General features: G+C 30.7%; 8 protein-coding genes and 1 non-coding gene across 9 annotated transcripts; 3 read left to right on the top strand and 6 right to left on the bottom strand. All coding sequences in view use genetic code 12, as the record gives it.

The window, feature by feature from the left end:
* Window positions 1–26: 26 nt before the first annotated feature.
* Window positions 27–785, bottom strand: DFJ63DRAFT_333795 (uncharacterized protein; the record flags this gene model as incomplete). The annotated part of the gene is made up of 1 exon (XM_064907914.1): window positions 27–785. The coding sequence occupies one exon, from the start codon at window positions 783–785 to the stop codon at window positions 27–29; it is 759 nt and encodes a 252-aa protein (XP_064763522.1).
* A 2,183-nt stretch (window positions 786–2,968) lies between these two features.
* DFJ63DRAFT_284322 (uncharacterized protein) lies at window positions 2,969–4,525 on the bottom strand (the record flags this gene model as incomplete). Its single annotated transcript, XM_064904790.1, has 1 exon — window positions 2,969–4,525. One exon carries the CDS (start codon window positions 4,523–4,525, stop codon window positions 2,969–2,971), a length of 1,557 nt encoding a protein of 518 aa, XP_064763521.1.
* A 1,423-nt stretch (window positions 4,526–5,948) lies between these two features.
* Window positions 5,949–7,271, top strand: CRH11 (transglycosylase; the record flags this gene model as incomplete). The annotated part of the gene is made up of 1 exon (XM_064905778.1): window positions 5,949–7,271. The coding sequence occupies one exon, from the start codon at window positions 5,949–5,951 to the stop codon at window positions 7,269–7,271; it is 1,323 nt and encodes a 440-aa protein (XP_064763520.1).
* A 227-nt stretch (window positions 7,272–7,498) lies between these two features.
* DFJ63DRAFT_t40 lies at window positions 7,499–7,572 on the bottom strand. The gene has a single exon. It is a non-coding gene; the product is annotated as a tRNA-Asn (tRNA).
* A 323-nt stretch (window positions 7,573–7,895) lies between these two features.
* On the bottom strand, window positions 7,896–8,678 carry DFJ63DRAFT_284666 (uncharacterized protein; the record flags this gene model as incomplete). Its single annotated transcript, XM_064904828.1, has 1 exon — window positions 7,896–8,678. One exon carries the CDS (start codon window positions 8,676–8,678, stop codon window positions 7,896–7,898), a length of 783 nt encoding a protein of 260 aa, XP_064763519.1.
* Window positions 8,679–8,842: 164 nt separating this feature from the next.
* On the bottom strand, window positions 8,843–10,948 carry DFJ63DRAFT_62002 (uncharacterized protein). The gene has a single exon (XM_064909028.1). It carries the CDS (start codon window positions 10,589–10,591, stop codon window positions 8,966–8,968), a length of 1,626 nt encoding a protein of 541 aa, XP_064763518.1. The 5' UTR covers window positions 10,592–10,948; the 3' UTR covers window positions 8,843–8,965.
* A 208-nt stretch (window positions 10,949–11,156) lies between these two features.
* BGL2 (glucan 1,3-beta-glucosidase) lies at window positions 11,157–12,167 on the bottom strand (the record flags this gene model as incomplete). The annotated part of the gene is made up of 2 exons (XM_064907392.1): window positions 11,157–12,020; window positions 12,105–12,167. The coding sequence occupies 2 exons, from the start codon at window positions 12,165–12,167 to the stop codon at window positions 11,157–11,159; spliced, it is 927 nt and encodes a 308-aa protein (XP_064763517.1).
* Window positions 12,168–13,691: 1,524 nt separating this feature from the next.
* DFJ63DRAFT_311512 (uncharacterized protein) lies at window positions 13,692–14,795 on the top strand (the record flags this gene model as incomplete). Its single annotated transcript, XM_064905777.1, has 1 exon — window positions 13,692–14,795. One exon carries the CDS (start codon window positions 13,692–13,694, stop codon window positions 14,793–14,795), a length of 1,104 nt encoding a protein of 367 aa, XP_064763516.1.
* Window positions 14,796–14,969: 174 nt separating this feature from the next.
* On the top strand, window positions 14,970–16,610 carry DFJ63DRAFT_311511 (uncharacterized protein; the record flags this gene model as incomplete). The annotated part of the gene is made up of 1 exon (XM_064905776.1): window positions 14,970–16,610. The coding sequence occupies one exon, from the start codon at window positions 14,970–14,972 to the stop codon at window positions 16,608–16,610; it is 1,641 nt and encodes a 546-aa protein (XP_064763515.1).
* Window positions 16,611–16,763: the final 153 nt, after the last annotated feature.

The raw sequence follows: 16,763 nt of genomic DNA, 5'->3' as shown, positions 1-16,763 counted from the left end.
AAGAGGAGCGTGGGTGGGGGCACAACTTATAAGATCATATCTTTCATTAATAATTGAGTATAACTTGATAATTCAATTCTTTCAACATTAGGGAAATTTCTCATTAAACAATGTAACGGGATTATTTTTTCATTATTTAATTGGAAATCGTCTATGTAAAGACCTCTGATTCTACCTATCATGAAACTCATCTTTTTAAGTATATCATTAGCAATGGTAACTACGGTATTGAAAGGATTTGTATCATTGGAAGGATTATAATTTGAATTGATTAAGAAATCATATGGAGATGATGAAGTGGTTGTATCGATTGAGACTGAAGAATCGAAATAGAAATAGACATTTTCAATCTTTTCAAACACAGGATGGGATTTATATAATTTATTAGTATTGGTGTAATTATCAAATTGGAAATATTTAGCTAATAATTCATCATCAGTTTCAATCTGTTGTTGTTGTTGTTGATGATGATGTTGAACATTAAGGATAGTACACTTATTATAATGGTCGATTAAATCACTTAAGAAGTTTTGAATATATGTAAGACCATTAAAGAACATGAATAAGACTTTCCCATTGAAGACTTTATTAGGGAAATTTTTATTTAAATGAGTGATTAATTGATTGAAATTATCTAAATAAGTTATACTTGAATTAAAAGGGATTTCATTATTAGTATGTTCATTAATTTCAATTAATTTAGATTCAACTTGATTAATAGTTCCATTAGATACTATAATAACTTCATAGTCCGATTTAGGAACGCAAGTAAATTTTTGAATCATATTTGTAAGATATTTAATATGCAAGGGGGGAAGGAGGGAGGTTCAACACGAAACGGAATAAAAGGTTCGTAAATTGATAACGACGACAACGGGATTTGACAGGAATAGATAATGCAACCTTGGTAAAGTTTGTTCTTCCAATCGATAAGATTAAAACAATAACAAATACGATCAAAAGATGCAAAAAAATAAAATAATTAAGACCTAAGTGCTAATTTTTGTATTAGTGAATATAACCAATTTTGAAATTATGGATTTTATTGGTCTGATAAGGAAAATTGATTAATATTTATAAGGCACTTTTAAAATGACCAAGTAAATTAATATAAAAATTAATTAAATTAGGTTTCATAAAAAATGTGGAGAACTAAAATGAATGGGGTAACAATTTTAAAAATCGGGTTATATATAAATTATACCGATTTCCTTATATTTCACAAAGGAGATTTCAACATTTAATCATAGTTTATGGATGAGAGTATGAGTTCGGAGTATTTGTATTGAGGAGATCTAGTGGTTAGAACTTTAAATGGTATGGAGGAGGTGGTGGTGAAAAGTTATAAGAATCCAATTTATTGACTCCTATATTGTGGGATTATCACTGTAAAACAAGAATATCAAAGTAGAAAGACAGGGTCATTTGAATATGGAAGGATTAGGAACTACAACATCTTAACTATGGTAGTGGTGGTGGGACGGATCTCCACATTACAAGTGGGACATAACAAGACCCACAGAAAATGATATAATTACAACAATTGTTGCAATAATAAAATACAACAATGATCAAAATGCCTTTCCAATCCGCGCTTTGCCGTTTCATTTTTTTTTTCATATTTTTAGTTTATACATTACTTCAATGGTTTAACGGTAATATACTTATAGAGAATGTTTAATTTGGTGTTAGAACATAGTGGGGATCAGATGTTTAACGTGGGTGAACTTATATGTCCGAGATTTATAAAGTTTAAATTACACCATTCATAGTGGATTTGACTGTGTTATAGTTGTTTGTGATTCGGAGACCCCACCTTTTCCAAGGAATAACATAAAACCACAACAGTATGATTTCTTCATAGCAATACCCAGATATTATTGTGTATCAGGTATGCAAAATTGTGGATGATGTTTACGTGTAAGTTTAAGATAGGTTAGTGGCTCGATTTCATTCCAGCATGTGCTTCTTTCTCATACTGACTTCAAGGACAACTATAATAACAATAACTAAAGACAAAGTCCGAATGAATGATCCTAATAGCGATCTTCTGTTTTACTGTAGAACGTCACTTGATCATCGTATAAGCTATAATTACAACCTTCTGCTCTATATTAAAGCCCAGCATTAAGCAACAGTAAAAGAGATCGACCCCACATTTAAAAAAAATTTCTTTTTGTTCGTTCAATTCGCAACAATTTTTTCAAAATGCCACTTTGGGCGGGCCGTCGCAAAAATACAACATCCATACCAAGAAAGAAACAACTGAAGGCTATAAACTAAAAAACTATAAGCTGATGTTCTGTCTGTTAAGTCACTAAAAGAGTTAGTGACACTTCCTCCTTGGGGAATTATATTAATGCGCTTTTGTTCCATTTTCTACTTCGTGTTTTTTTGTTTATTTGAACTGTACTATGATGAAAGGTATAACTTATAACTCTTAATAATATTTAAGGTTTAATATTTATATTTTTGATCTTAGTTGGTAGGTTTTCATGTGGGGTAATAGCAAACCAACAATTTTATAAAGTAGAGCTTATGGATGTTGGTTCCTGATTTGTAGGTGGTCCGTTATGACGGAGAAGAGGATGTGGGTGTGGGTATTGTTTCGTGGCAGTGATACTATAAGTTCGTAGTTACTAGGCGTTTTATGCTTTACGTTTACTATTAATAGTCATCTCCGGGCAGGCTTAAGTAGAAAATTTTTCAACCAGGTTATGGTTGACAGTGAAGTTATCCCAACAATTTACATACAAGAGTCAAATGAATTCTCCATCAGAGTCATATCATGAAGTCGAGCAGACCTCCAAAACGACTTCTTCTACAAATCACTTTCATCTAAACGAAACCAAAAAATATATTAAATCGCAAATTATACACACTAAGTAAGGTTAAATTCGCTAAACACAATATGAAATGAAATGAAATTAAAATGAGAATATGTTTTCTATAATTCTTACTTGAATAATTAATTATCGTCATTGTTGTCGTCATGTTGATGAACGGTATGGTCATCTTCTATATCACTACTTGCATCGAGGATTTCTTCTGTATCGAGATTATCTTCATGATCATTATCTTCTTCAATGAAATTTTCAACCGCTGTCACTGCTGTCACATCTCCTGCAGTGGATGTGGTGATATCATTACTATCTTCTTCTTCTTCTTCTTGATCACTATTATATGAAGGAGGTCTTTCAGGACGGGTGACTGCTATACTATGTAATGTAATTCTTTCATCATTCGAATTAATATCACTATAAGCATTATAACTAAATTTATCTTGATCTATAATATCATCATTATCAGATCCAATGAATTTACCTTCATTATTATTCCCCATTTCATCATTATGAACATCCCAAAAATCAGGAGGGAAATCATTTTCACGATCACTTAAATCATTATTATCATCATCAATTTCAGATCTTTCCAATAAGATATCACCATTGAATTTATTATAAGCAGGTGGAGCAGGTCCATTTCCTTCTATAGGGGCTAAACCCCAATTTTTAACATTGGCCTCTATGAATACAAATCCTCTTTGTCCTAAATTAACATGAACAGTGGATAAATTATTAGCACCGATAATAGGAAAGATTTGACCTTGATGAGGGATTTTAAAATTCTTAATATGACCTCCGATTTTAGATTCATTTACTTTTTTCCCATTTCTAGTGAAGAATACCGTCCCACTTCTAACTCTATAACCTACACCTATCACATCTCCCACAGCGAATTTAGGAAATGGAGGATCATATTCGAATTTAAATGGTTGATTATAACGTCTATACCCGTTGGAATCATACGAGATGGAATGGGCGTGTCTACCGGGTAATCTAAACCATGGATATGGTTTAATACTGAATCCGATGGAGATGACGGTTTCTTCAGGGTTGGGTAAGGAATAAATTTTTGATTCGAAATAATAAACATCATTTTTCATAAGTAAAGGATAATTGGTCATGATTGAGCATTCGAAATTCTTAAAGAAATCCAATTCGAATTTATTCAAGATTATGATATCATTATTAGTTAACAGACTATCTTTAATGAATTCATAGGCATTTACCCCTTTTTCTTGGATGGATAAGTTTTGTGAAAGGGTTAAATCACCTCTGAAATAAGGGATTGATTGAAGGTATTCTTTCGATTGTAAGTATAATTCTAATTCATTGGAGTTTAATTCAAGGTATGCTTGATTTTCTTCTTGTCTTGATAAATCATCATCATTTAATCTTAATTTACGTTTTATGATAAAGAATACAATCGATGATACTAAAAAGATAATGAATAACGTTATGAAAGTGAAGAAAGTGATGAGGAATAATTCTCCTAATGATTCATCGACATCAGGATTTGGATTTGGATTTGGGGTGTTACCATTTTGAGGAAATGAAAATCGAGGTGGAGGAGTTTGATTTGGATTATTAAGATTATTATAATTGCTTCGTTTGAACAGAACGGGATATGCATGAGTTGATTCCAATAGGAATATCAACGATGATAGAAATATGGTCGACATATTGAATATATATATATATATATATATATATGTTGTTTCTATGGGATAATTCGATGGGGGTATGATGTATCACTAATTCTATCTATATGGTGAGAATAGGGGTGTTGAATGACTGAGGTGGTGGTGAGGCGAAAAACAAATGATAACAAAACTGGAAGCGAAGTCTAATGTGGAGATTGTGTAATAGGGGGCGAAGGCAGGGTACTCAGCTATCTACTAACAATCAAATGCAAATGTATAAATGGGAAAAGGTATATAGACTATGAATAATAGCTAAGATGAAACAAGTGTAATATTGAAATGCTTTATGTTTGATATTTGATGATGATGAAATTAATAATTGAAATTAAATCTGATGACTTTCTATAATTTATGTCTGAAGTTTCCCTTTTTCTGTCTTGTCTTGTCAAATTTTTATGTCATTTTTTTTGTCTTATCTTTTCTAAATTGAGTAACGTGACTCGTCACGTTACTAGATATTTTTAAAAAAGATTTTACGACACCAGCCATTTTTGGTACTTAACAGCTGCAATTTACAACACAATTAACTAATTATAGAAATAATTACATCCTATTGCAGAATAATATAGTATTATTGATCTGTTACTAATGATTCACAAAATCTAATCTAGTCTAACAATCCGATGCTTCTATTGAAACATAGCAAACTACCACACACTCACCTTTAATTAATTGATTGACGAGAAAGAGCCAATCATTAGACGATTTTTATGGTTTTATTTATGGGCTGGATTATAACATTTTCTTGAACACATATGATATGTATGTACATACGTATAAACTTACTCTGATGTACCCCCAACCTCCTAACTTCACCTTGACAAAATTCAGTAACTATCTTTCATAACTCTTACCGTCATTGATATTTCCTTATTAGTCTACTTAACCCAGCCATTTAAAAAGAAATTTTCTGTTTACATCAATTTTTTTAGTTTTTACAGCCTCTTCCACTTCACTCCTTCAACGCGTAAAAAAAATTAAATGTTTATTTTCTAAATATAGAAAAATATTTAACTGCAACTGTCAACTATAACCTCTTAATTAGTTAGTGTAGTAAGATCATGTATTATGTAGTACATGTAGGAGGAATCTGATCTCATACCCAAACAAACAAACAAACACACAAATAAGCATTGGCTTTGGATTGCTTGTTTTTATTTATTTATAGGTAATCATTTCTATTTACTTTTAAGTTTTCTTTCTTTTTCTTATATATATATATTAACTCTACCGGTTAACCGCTTGTTTAACTTACTTCATATAACCTTCGTCTAATACCTTACCACACTACTACTCCCCTTATAAATCCATCCCTATATCACTTACGAAATCATCTTTTCCCAATTTTAAGTTATCAAATACGAATACAATCATCATACATATATACAGCAGCACTCACAATATGAAAATTTCAACTCTTTCCATCATATTATCAAGTTTGATGGCTCTAACTTCAGCAACAAATTGTGATCCATTAACTTCATCCACATCATGTCCTGCTGATCCAGCTTTAGGCTCATCCTTCAGAGAAGATTTCCAACTGAGTCTAGGTCAATACTTTGAAAGTACAAATAAACCAGGTGCCATTACTTTCGCTAGTGATAGCGGTTTATCCATGACTATCAATAAACGTTTCGATAATCCTTCTATTCAATCCAATTTCTATATCATGTTCGGTAAAGTCGAAGTAGTCATGAGAGCAGGTGAAGGTACAGGTATCATTTCATCATTTTTCTTACAATCAGATGATTTAGATGAAATTGATATTGAATTATTCGGTGGTGATGGTTATCAATTCCAATCCAATTATTTCATCAAGGGAGATACCACCACTTATGATCGTGGTGAATATCATTCAACATCAAATAATCCCTTGGAAAATTTCGAAACTTATACTCTTGATTGGACGGAAGAAAGTTTAACTTGGTCTTTAAATGGTAATGTGGTTAGAACTTTAACTCCTGATAATCCTCAAGGTTATCCTCAAAGTCCAATGCAAATTTTTGCTGGTATTTGGGCAGGAGGGGATCCTTCCAATGATGAAGGTACCATTGAATGGGCAGGTGGTTTAACCAATTATGCTGATGTTCCTTTCACAATGGATATTCAATCCATCATCGTGGCTGATTATTCATCAGGTAATCTGTATTCTTATAGTGGTACATCTGGAACTTGGCAATCTATTAATGCTTCCGGTGGTCAAGTTAATGGAAGATATCAACAAGCTCAATCTGATTTTGAAACTTTACAAGATGGTGGTTCAGTTAGTAGTAAACAATTATCATCATTAGTTATTGCTGCCAGTGGAACTACTTCATCTAGTAGTTCGAGTAGTTCAACCAGTAGTTCAACTAGTAGTTCAACTAGTAGTTCTACCTCTACTACTTCAAGTACCACTACTACATCCTCATCATCATCATCAACTACATCTACTTCAACCACCACTTCATCTAGTTCAACTTCAACTTCACCAACTTCAACATCAACTTCACAAACTGCTTCAACTTCAGTAGCAGCAGATTCATCCATCGAATCATCATCATCTCCATCTTCAACTCATTCATCCATAACTGTATCATCAGCCCATTCATCATCCCCAGCATCAAGTGCAGCTTCATCATCTTCAGCAGCCGTCTCATCAACTACATCAGGAAACGACTCCACCATGACTTCCATCTCATACATCTTAACTTTAATCGCATTATTATCATCATTCTTAGTTTGATGATGATCAAATAAAAGTACTAAATGAAAGGACAAATACATACTACAGGTCAGTAAAATTGTATATATATAATAATATATTTAAATAGATAGATTTAATATAAATAATCCAAAAATATGAAAAGAAACCAATTTGTGGATAAATAAAATCACTATAAGATCAAATCAAGTTATATAAGTTACGAATTCAAAAGTTGCAAAAATAAAATCAAGAAAAAAGAAAATCGACGACCCCGGTGAGGATTGAACTCACGATCTTGAGATTAACAGTCTCACGCCTTAGCCAGCTTGGCCACGGAGTCGAATTTCTTGACGAAATTTTTTTCCACTCTTTGCGAAACTGTACTATCACGGCACGTGATTTGTGACTTTTGAAAATTTTAATATTTAAATAACTTAATACTTTACTACTATACAATATGATATTAAAGGATTAAATGAATAAGAAGGTCTCTTATATTGTATCAGGTTGGTTAAACGTAAGGCAATTTAATTTTTTGGTGGTTAAATTTAGAGATTTTTAAATTTTGATTTTTTGCAATTTTGACCTCAAAAATAGGGTAACCATAACTTTATATATCAAATTACAATATGGTATATTTAACACTATTTAAAACTATTCAAACTAATTATTGGTTTTAATACTTGATACAGTATAGTAACACAACACACAAGAGCCAGAAAGTACTCCAACCATAAACAATTTAAATACATAATCCCAAATCGAATCTTCTCTAATCGGTTTCTTAAAACTTTCACCATCACCATTAACTTCATCATCAATCTTATAAGTTAAATATTCCACTGCACGTTTATACTTATGAACCAATGAATCCTTTGAAGTTGGGTTTAAAACTTGGGGTGGTAACATCATTGGAGGTTTATAAGTTAACCAAAGCGGTTGGATTGGTGTATAATCATATCCGAATAATTGTAATTTCATGTCTCCGAAATAACCATCAATTTCAACATTAAAATCAGCAAATATAACCTCCTTATTCTGATTAAATCTCATATATGTTGAAATTCCACCATCTTGACATGGTTCACTTAATAATTGTCTCCCATCGATTTTAATAGGGATTAATTTCAATTGTTTAGCTTTGAAATCATATTCGTATTTCCCATGTTGCCAAATTAAACTTGCTGAAGGACAAGAATGATTCTGAGGATTAGAAGTGACTTGATATATGGATTGTTCGAAATTACCTTCTTTATCAAATGAATAAGCAAATCCAGGTAACGCAGGTTCAATCAATAATTCATCAACTGGATCATAGAATGTAGGTCCAGTCATGACTTTTCGACTAAGACTTTGCCAAGTTCCTTCTAATTGATTTCGAATATCTTGTTGAGTAACGTTGGCTCCTGATGTCTTAACTGTTGCAGCTGTGACAAGGCAAGTCATCCACATTAATACAATCAAGATCAGGGTAGATAATCTCGTCATATTGATTATTACACTTTATATGTATCTATGATGGAGTGAAACTGTTTATGCAAAGTCTAAAAAAGAATAAGAAAAATGAATTTAAACTGAAAAAGGTTATTCAACATTAAAATAGATCAAGTTTAAATCACATCGATTTATAAATATTTCATTCTGGAAATGATTAGCAGAATATCACTTAAAATTGCAGCAAAAAAAAACGAGTTGCCAAAAAAAAAAAAGAAACTCACATACATTCAATATTTCTAAAAAGAGAGCAGATATACACCATCTCTATTAAAGGTATTTGAACCACATTCAAAGAGCTTTATCAATCTTTTGCCTTTTATGACGAGCGGTAAAAATTGTGGAAGAATAGAATATTGAGTTATAAGAAATTCACTCACATTATCTGGTAAATAGAAATATCCTGGAATATTAAGGATATTACACCCAGAAAGGTCAATTTTCAAAAGATTATTGGTATATTCACTTGATTCTTTCTTGAAAAGTGGAATATTCAAGTCATTGATTTTATTACATCCTAAATCTAGATAGTTTAAATTTCTAGGAGGTAACCAGTTGATCAAATAAGATTGATTTATTAAATTATAAGCCAATGATAGATATCGTAAATTTATCATCTGTTGCCAGTTCTTCTGTAGTTCTGAATTATTATATTCCATTATGTTTGTTATTCCATTATGTGATAAATCCAAGTATTCCAATGATTCTGGAAATATACAACCACGTAGATTTCTTAAGGTTTTTGATAATTTCAATCTCTTTAAATTCTTAGGAAAATTCACGATAGTATGGGGTTCGCCAGGAAATTTAATATTTTTTAGTTTCAAGTCTACTATTGACTCAGGAAATGAGTAATAACCTGATTCATCAGTTTCTAGATTCAAATCTATTACGAATTTAGTATACGATACTACTTCCAAACGTTCTAAGCCTTGTGGTAAACCACCAACTATGTAATTCCCAAGGAAATTATTCCTCAAAGTTAAGGATTTTAAAGAAATTGGCCAACTTAAAAGTTTTACTGTTGTATCTGATTTCCACACTGATATAATATGAATGTATTTCAAATTGGGAGGCCAGATGATTTCTTGGCCTTTTCGTGAAATGAAGCCATTATCGATTGAAAGATATTCCAATGAATGAGGCAAGATTTTCAACAAGTTCGAAGTATCAATACACAGAAGTTTCAAAGTTTTCAACTTGTTTAGTTTAGTAAATAGTGGAAATTTATTCATGTATATGAGTGTCATGTAAGTAAGATTTAAAGGAATATTATCAAATGTATCCTTGAACAATCTTTGTTGACTCAATTTGGTACTAAATTTTTTCAACCATATTATATCACTTGTACTACGAATATAAAATGGAACTATAAGATACTTGTCGTTCTTAAAAAAGAAACCAATTTCCAAAAATTTCAAATTTGATATTTGAAGTACATTTAACGGAATCCCAACACCTCTCATTTTACCCACATACATCTGTAATGAAACCTTAATATTGTCAATTGAGTTAATGAATTCTGAGTTTTCAGATATGTACTTCTCAACGTTCCTCACACTTCCATATATATGAATACTCCTAGGTTTAAAATTAGTTGGTAAACTCTCCAAATACAATGTTGGTTTTGTCGAATAAAAAGATTCAAAGAAGTTGCCTAACATTGATCCCATAGTATTTTGTCCATGTTTTAACTTCCAAATGATCAAATCCTTCAAAAATGCGTCATAAACTGCGGGATGAAACAAAGTGGTATTCAACAAACATTCAATCAAATCAACGGAAAGTAGGTTAATAATGTTAATTATGATATCATCTGGAAACAATAGAAAGTAATTGGTAAGGAATCGATCGTGTTTACTCATATTGACTTGATGAATATGAGAAATATAGAATTGTGTTTTAAAATATTCAGATTTATCTACATTTATATACCCCTTGTCATACGAATGCAAAAATTATAGTTGCCGCATTTTGTTGAACCTTACTTCAACCAGCGTTTACCAACAAAGTATTTATAACTACAAATTAATGGTAAATGATAAATTATAAAATTCTCTTTCTTTATTCTAATAAAAAATAAAAGGAAGATATATAAAAAGAGGAAACACTTTATTAAAAACTTTAAAAGATTTTTGTTTTATATAATATAATATAAAGCTTGGGTAAAAAAAGGTTTTTTGGGATATGAATGGGGATGAATGAATGAATGAATGAAAAGCTTTTTCTTTTAAACAAACAAACAAACAAACAAACAAACATAAAAGAAAAAGTATATAAAGACGATAACAAGAAAGGGGGTTAATCAAAAGTAGTATGGGTAGTAAAATTAAAAAAAAAAATATTCCAAATAATGTATAAAAATGAACCGGTAAAAAATCTTTTTTTTTTAAATGGGGGTATCAAAAAGAATCAGTAGTTAAAAAAAATTTAACTAAATTGACAACCTAAATCATATTTCAAAGTACCAGTTGAATCCCAAACACCCCAATGTTGTTCAACATCAGAAGTACCGGAAGTATTTGGTTTCCAAATTTCATCATTATATTCAAAAACAGCGACATTAACACCCCAACCTCTTAAAGCACAAATAGCATTTTGCCAATAATTAGCAGCATTTTCAACACTTGGAACTGAATTTTCAAAAGCAGTTCCATCAGTTGGCCAACCAGTTTCACCAACCCAAAAGGTAATATCAGTTGAACCTTTAGTAGTTTGAATAACTTGTAAAGCTTGCATAATATCATCAAAGAATGAATATGAAGCATTTTGATTAGTTTGACCTTGCCAATAACTAAAAGCATTAGCAAAAACAAAATCAGCAGCTTCAATAGCAGGAGCATTAAAAGCATCAACTAAAACATTCCAAGAATCAACAGTTCCAACTGGAACACTACCATAAGATACACCATTTTTATCATTAATACCTTGTAATAAAGTTTTAATGGTTTGAATATCAGCAGCTAATTGTTGAGCAGTTAAATCACCTCTATATAAAGCTTCTGAACCAACCATAAAGTTATAAACAGTATCAACACTAATAGTTGGTAAATATTGTTGTAAAGCTTGTTGTTCAGCTTGGAAATGAGCATCATCAGTTGGCCAAATACCTAACATTAATTGGAAACCAGCTGATTCAGCGGCAGGACCAATATTTTGTAAAGTATTACAATCAGAAACGGCATAAGTTTTAACGATTTTAGCGTAACTGGCCATTTCAGCGAAATCAGCGGCATATTCAGTACCAGTTTTACAGTTACCAGCGTTATCTTGAACACCTAAATTGAAGGCAAGCTAAATTTAAAAAGTAATGTTAGTAAAGAGTTTTTTATTTTATTTATTTTGGTTAATCAATCAAAGCGGGTAATCGATACATACATCACCAATGGCTTGGACGGAGACAGTTAAGGCTGCGATGGCAGCTAATAATTTGAATTGCATGATGGATTATTATATTCTATGATTATGAAAGGGGTAGATGTGTTATAAACGAATGGATGATGTGAGTTAAATTAAATTAAATTAAATTAAATTAAATTAAATTAGAAAATATGAAACGATCGTTGTTGAGATTTGAAGGACTCGGGATGGAACAAACTGATTAATGAACGAGATCTACTGGGATAAATGTAGATATGAGGACAAGACAGTTAGATGACTGATGTTAAACGAAAGGTATAATTTGATACTTTGTATGAAGAAGGAAGAAGAAAGAAACAAATTACAACTTTTGTTATGAGTAAAAATGGCAGCAGATAAAATTTTTTTTGAAACCTCCACTGGCACCAGGCACCACCGACCGCTCAGACATTTTTTTAGATCTCTCATAGTTAATTTTTTGTCTGTCTGATTTTTTTTGACCCTTTCCTTTTTTTGTTTTGGTTTGTTTTGGTAAATAAAAAATAAATAAAAATAAATAAACATTGAACGCTATTTGTGTGCAGTGCGTTTCCCATTTGGGACAGTTCTAGATTTTTACCACTTCTATATTTAGAAGTCAATTTAGCAGCATGCAGGAGCAGTAACACAGTACTGTTTAAGGAAGCTTCATGTCCCTTTCCGTAATATGTATAAACCCCCCCACCCACCAGTAACAGGTCTCTTTTGATTGAACCCTATACATACCATCTGATAATAGTTGATATCTTTACTCAATAAGTCAGACCAGTTTCATTACAATCTAGATTTAATATAATGGTTGGTTCATTCATTCGACTATTGTTACAATGTTTCTACATTAACCTACATCAAGTTGAATGTTACTTACTGTTCTTTGTGTATAGAATATTTTCCCTTTTAAGTAATGAATTTTTTCGGGAATTATATACAGGACAGAAATATGTCACATGCTAAATCACATGACTTTTTTGAATTTTTGTTAGTTAAAAGAAAAATAGGCAACTATAATATTTTTGCAGTCACCCCTAAAGGTAATAATGAGCATAAAGTCATATTGCAAATGTCTTCTTTTCTTTTATTCATACTATCGCATCATGGATTACAATACTATATTCCTTACGAAATACTTTCTATCACTACCAAATGATATCATAATTGATATCATTCATTTACTTCCTCCTCGTTTTATTGAATGTTTATTGAATACAAATGCATTTGATTTAGTAGTTTATCAAGCATTCTTGAATCATATGATTGTTACTAGACAACACACAAATCATAATTGTATGTCTATGGGATCTATGTTATACAAACATTATAAATCTTTTGAATATTCGAAACTAGATATCGTTTTATACCACTGGCCATTAAATTTTCTACCTAGGAGTATTCATATTTTTGGAGATGAGAGTGATTTGATGAAATATATTTCAGACAACCCTACCTTTTTAAGTTTCATTGAAGATGTTAGAATTTCAATAAGAATGAAGTGTGGACCCATACGAGGAAAAGTATTTCCTTCAAAAGTAATTCAAATTCCAAATTTGAAAAGCTTGGAGATTCAATATGCTTTTAAAAACAATGTATATGTGGATCTTCCAATCAAAAATTAATAGTACAAGTGATTTGTTAGATTTGAAACAATTTTTGAACAAGTTAGGTAAACCTCAAACTATTGACGATGTTCTTCAAAACTTACCTATCTCAATTGAATCCTTTAAAATAAATGATATTCAGAGTTTTGCTACTCAATTTAATCATCTAATCAGTTTGAAAACTTTAATTAGTAATAATTGTTCTAGTTACTATTTATATACTTTACCTCATTCTTTAGAAAATCTCACTTGCTTTAGAGTTCATTTTTATAATATGAGGAATGAACCTCAATGGCCTTCTAATTTAAAAAAAATTCATTTGGAATTTTCAAGGTTCTCATTCTTTAATACGATAACATTTGCAAACTGGCCTAAAGGATTAATTCACTTAGTCTTGAGACAAAATTATGCACCATTAAGAATAAGTGATTTACCTGAATGCTTGAAATATTTAGAATTGAAGGGAACTGGTGCCACTCGATATATTCAATTTACTTCTCCATCAGATTTTGGTAATGGCAAGATATTTCCTGAATCATTGAAACAGTTAAAATTATCAAGGGTGAAGTTTACAGACTTGTTTGATCAAAGTATAGAATTTCCTAGACAATTAGAGAGATTAGAAATATCAAGTTGTTCAATTGCTTGGGTTGATTGTATATTTCCACCCACATTAACACGTTTAGAATTATGTAACATTACCATACGAAGCTTAAATGAATATAATTCCAAATTCAAAGATTGGAATCAATTAGTCAATTTAAAATATCTAAGCTTCAAGGGATCTTCTTTAAAATGTGGATTAAAGACTTGGTTACCCCCTAAAAGTTTAAAAGTTCTAAATTTACGTAATACTAACATCAGAAGTTTAGACATTGCAATGTTCAAGATAATTAATAAGGAATATACTAGCAACCTTACTGAAATAGATGTTTCCAGAACTAGTATAAAAAAAATACCAACAACTTTTTATCTACCATGTAATGTATTTCAATTTGATATAACTGGAAATAGGTGGAATCGTATTTTTTTTCCAGTAACCATACGTAACAAGATCATACGACTTTATAAATAGTTATATACCGCCTTTTTATAATAGTTAATAAATTTTATATGCTTAAATTTAATATAAATCATGTTGTAACTATAATTTTTCTATCACATTTTATGTAACCAAGCAGAATAAGAATAAAAAAGATAGACAGTTTACACTGTTGTATACTAAATATGTCATATTCATTTGGTTATTATGGATATCAAATCAACAATGGTTTACAACACTCTATTCCTTACCAAATATTTTGTATCACTTCCAAATGATATCATAATTGATATCATTCATTTACTTCCTCCACGTTTAATCGAATGCTTAATGAATACAAATGCATTTGATTTAGGGGTTTATGATGAGTTCTTGAAGCATCTGATTGTTTGTAAAGAAAATATATGTGATACTTATATGTCAATCGGATCGATGCTAGACAAACCCTATGAATCATTTAGTTATGTGAAATTAGATATAACTCTAAGCCAATGGCCATTAAATTTTAGACCACGAAGTATTCATATTCATGGTGATCATAGAGATTTGGTAAGGTATATATCTTCCAATCATGCCTTTATTAGTTTTATTGAAGATGTTAGAATTTCGGTAAGAATGAATTATGGACACCTGAGAGGAACTATCATATCTCCAAAACTATTTGAAATTCCAAATTTGAAAAGTTTGGAGATTCAATATCATTTTGGCTGCACTGGATTTATAAACATCCCATTCGAAATTAATCATAAATGTGATTTGTTAGATTTGAAACAATTTTTGAAGAAGTTAGGAAGATGTAAAAATATTAATGATGTTCTTCAAAACTTACCTACCACAATTGATTCCTTCACTATAAATGGTATTAATAAGTTAGCTACTAGATTTACTCATTTAATCAATTTGAAATCGTTATCTGTTACTAATAGCAACATAGACTCGTTAATTTACCTACCATATTCTTTAGAAAATCTCACTTGTTTTGGGAGCCAATTCAAAGAGATGAAAGATGTTAGATGGCCTTCTAATTTGAAAACAATTGATATGGAGGCTTCCGGAATTATATATGATGATGTGGTTACATTATCTAATTGGCCAATTGGATTAATATCTTTAACCTTCAAGCAAAACTATACTCACTACATTATAAGTGATTTACCAGAAAGTTTACAATATTTAGAATTGACTCCAATTAGATATGATAGTTATATTCAAATTCGGTCTCAATCATTGTTTGGGGAACATTACACATTTCCTGAATCTTTAATAGAGGTAAAAATATCATGCATCCATTTTTCAAATTTTGTTGATCGACCTATGGAATTTCCTAAACGGTTAGAGAGATTGGAAATAACATCAAGCCTGATCGCATTAGATGATTGTATATTTCCAACAACATTAACGTATTTAGATTTAAGCTACACTACCATAAACAGTTTAGAAGCGTATAATTCTGAATTTAAAGATTGGAATCAATTAGTCAATTTAAAGTATCTAAACTTGAAAGGATCGTCTTTGAAACAATATGGATTAAAGAATTGGTTACCCCCCAGAAGTTTAAACATTCTTGATTTAAGTAGTACTAACATCAGAAGTTTAGATATTCCAATGTTCAAGGAATTAAATAAAGAATATACCAAAAATCTTACTGAAATAGATGTCTCTAAAACTGGCATTGTTAGAATACCACAAAATTTTTATCTACCAGAAAATGTTGATCAATTTCATATAAGTGAAAGTAGGTTGAACCCTAGTTTACTTCCCGTAACTATACTTAACAAGAAATTTACAAAGATTATTTCTCCACTTTTACCACCCTTGCACAAATTATATAATCCTTATCTTATATAGTTAATAAAATTACACATTAAAAGTAATACCAAAAATGGGGCAATTATAATTTTGCAATCACATTTTACTTGTCACCAAGCAGAAGAAGATATAAAAATAGACAAAAGATATGCTCCTAGTATTTAATCCATGTCATAGTCATTAGGTTATGAC

The sequence above is a fragment of the Scheffersomyces coipomensis genome (assembly GCF_036884675.1).
Source record: "Scheffersomyces coipomensis strain NRRL Y-17651 chromosome Unknown DFJ63scaffold_2, whole genome shotgun sequence".
Lineage (NCBI taxonomy): Eukaryota > Fungi > Ascomycota > Pichiomycetes > Serinales > Debaryomycetaceae > Scheffersomyces > Scheffersomyces coipomensis.
Note: the sequence above shows the minus strand (reverse complement) of the source record. Positions and strands in the feature narration are given on the sequence as shown.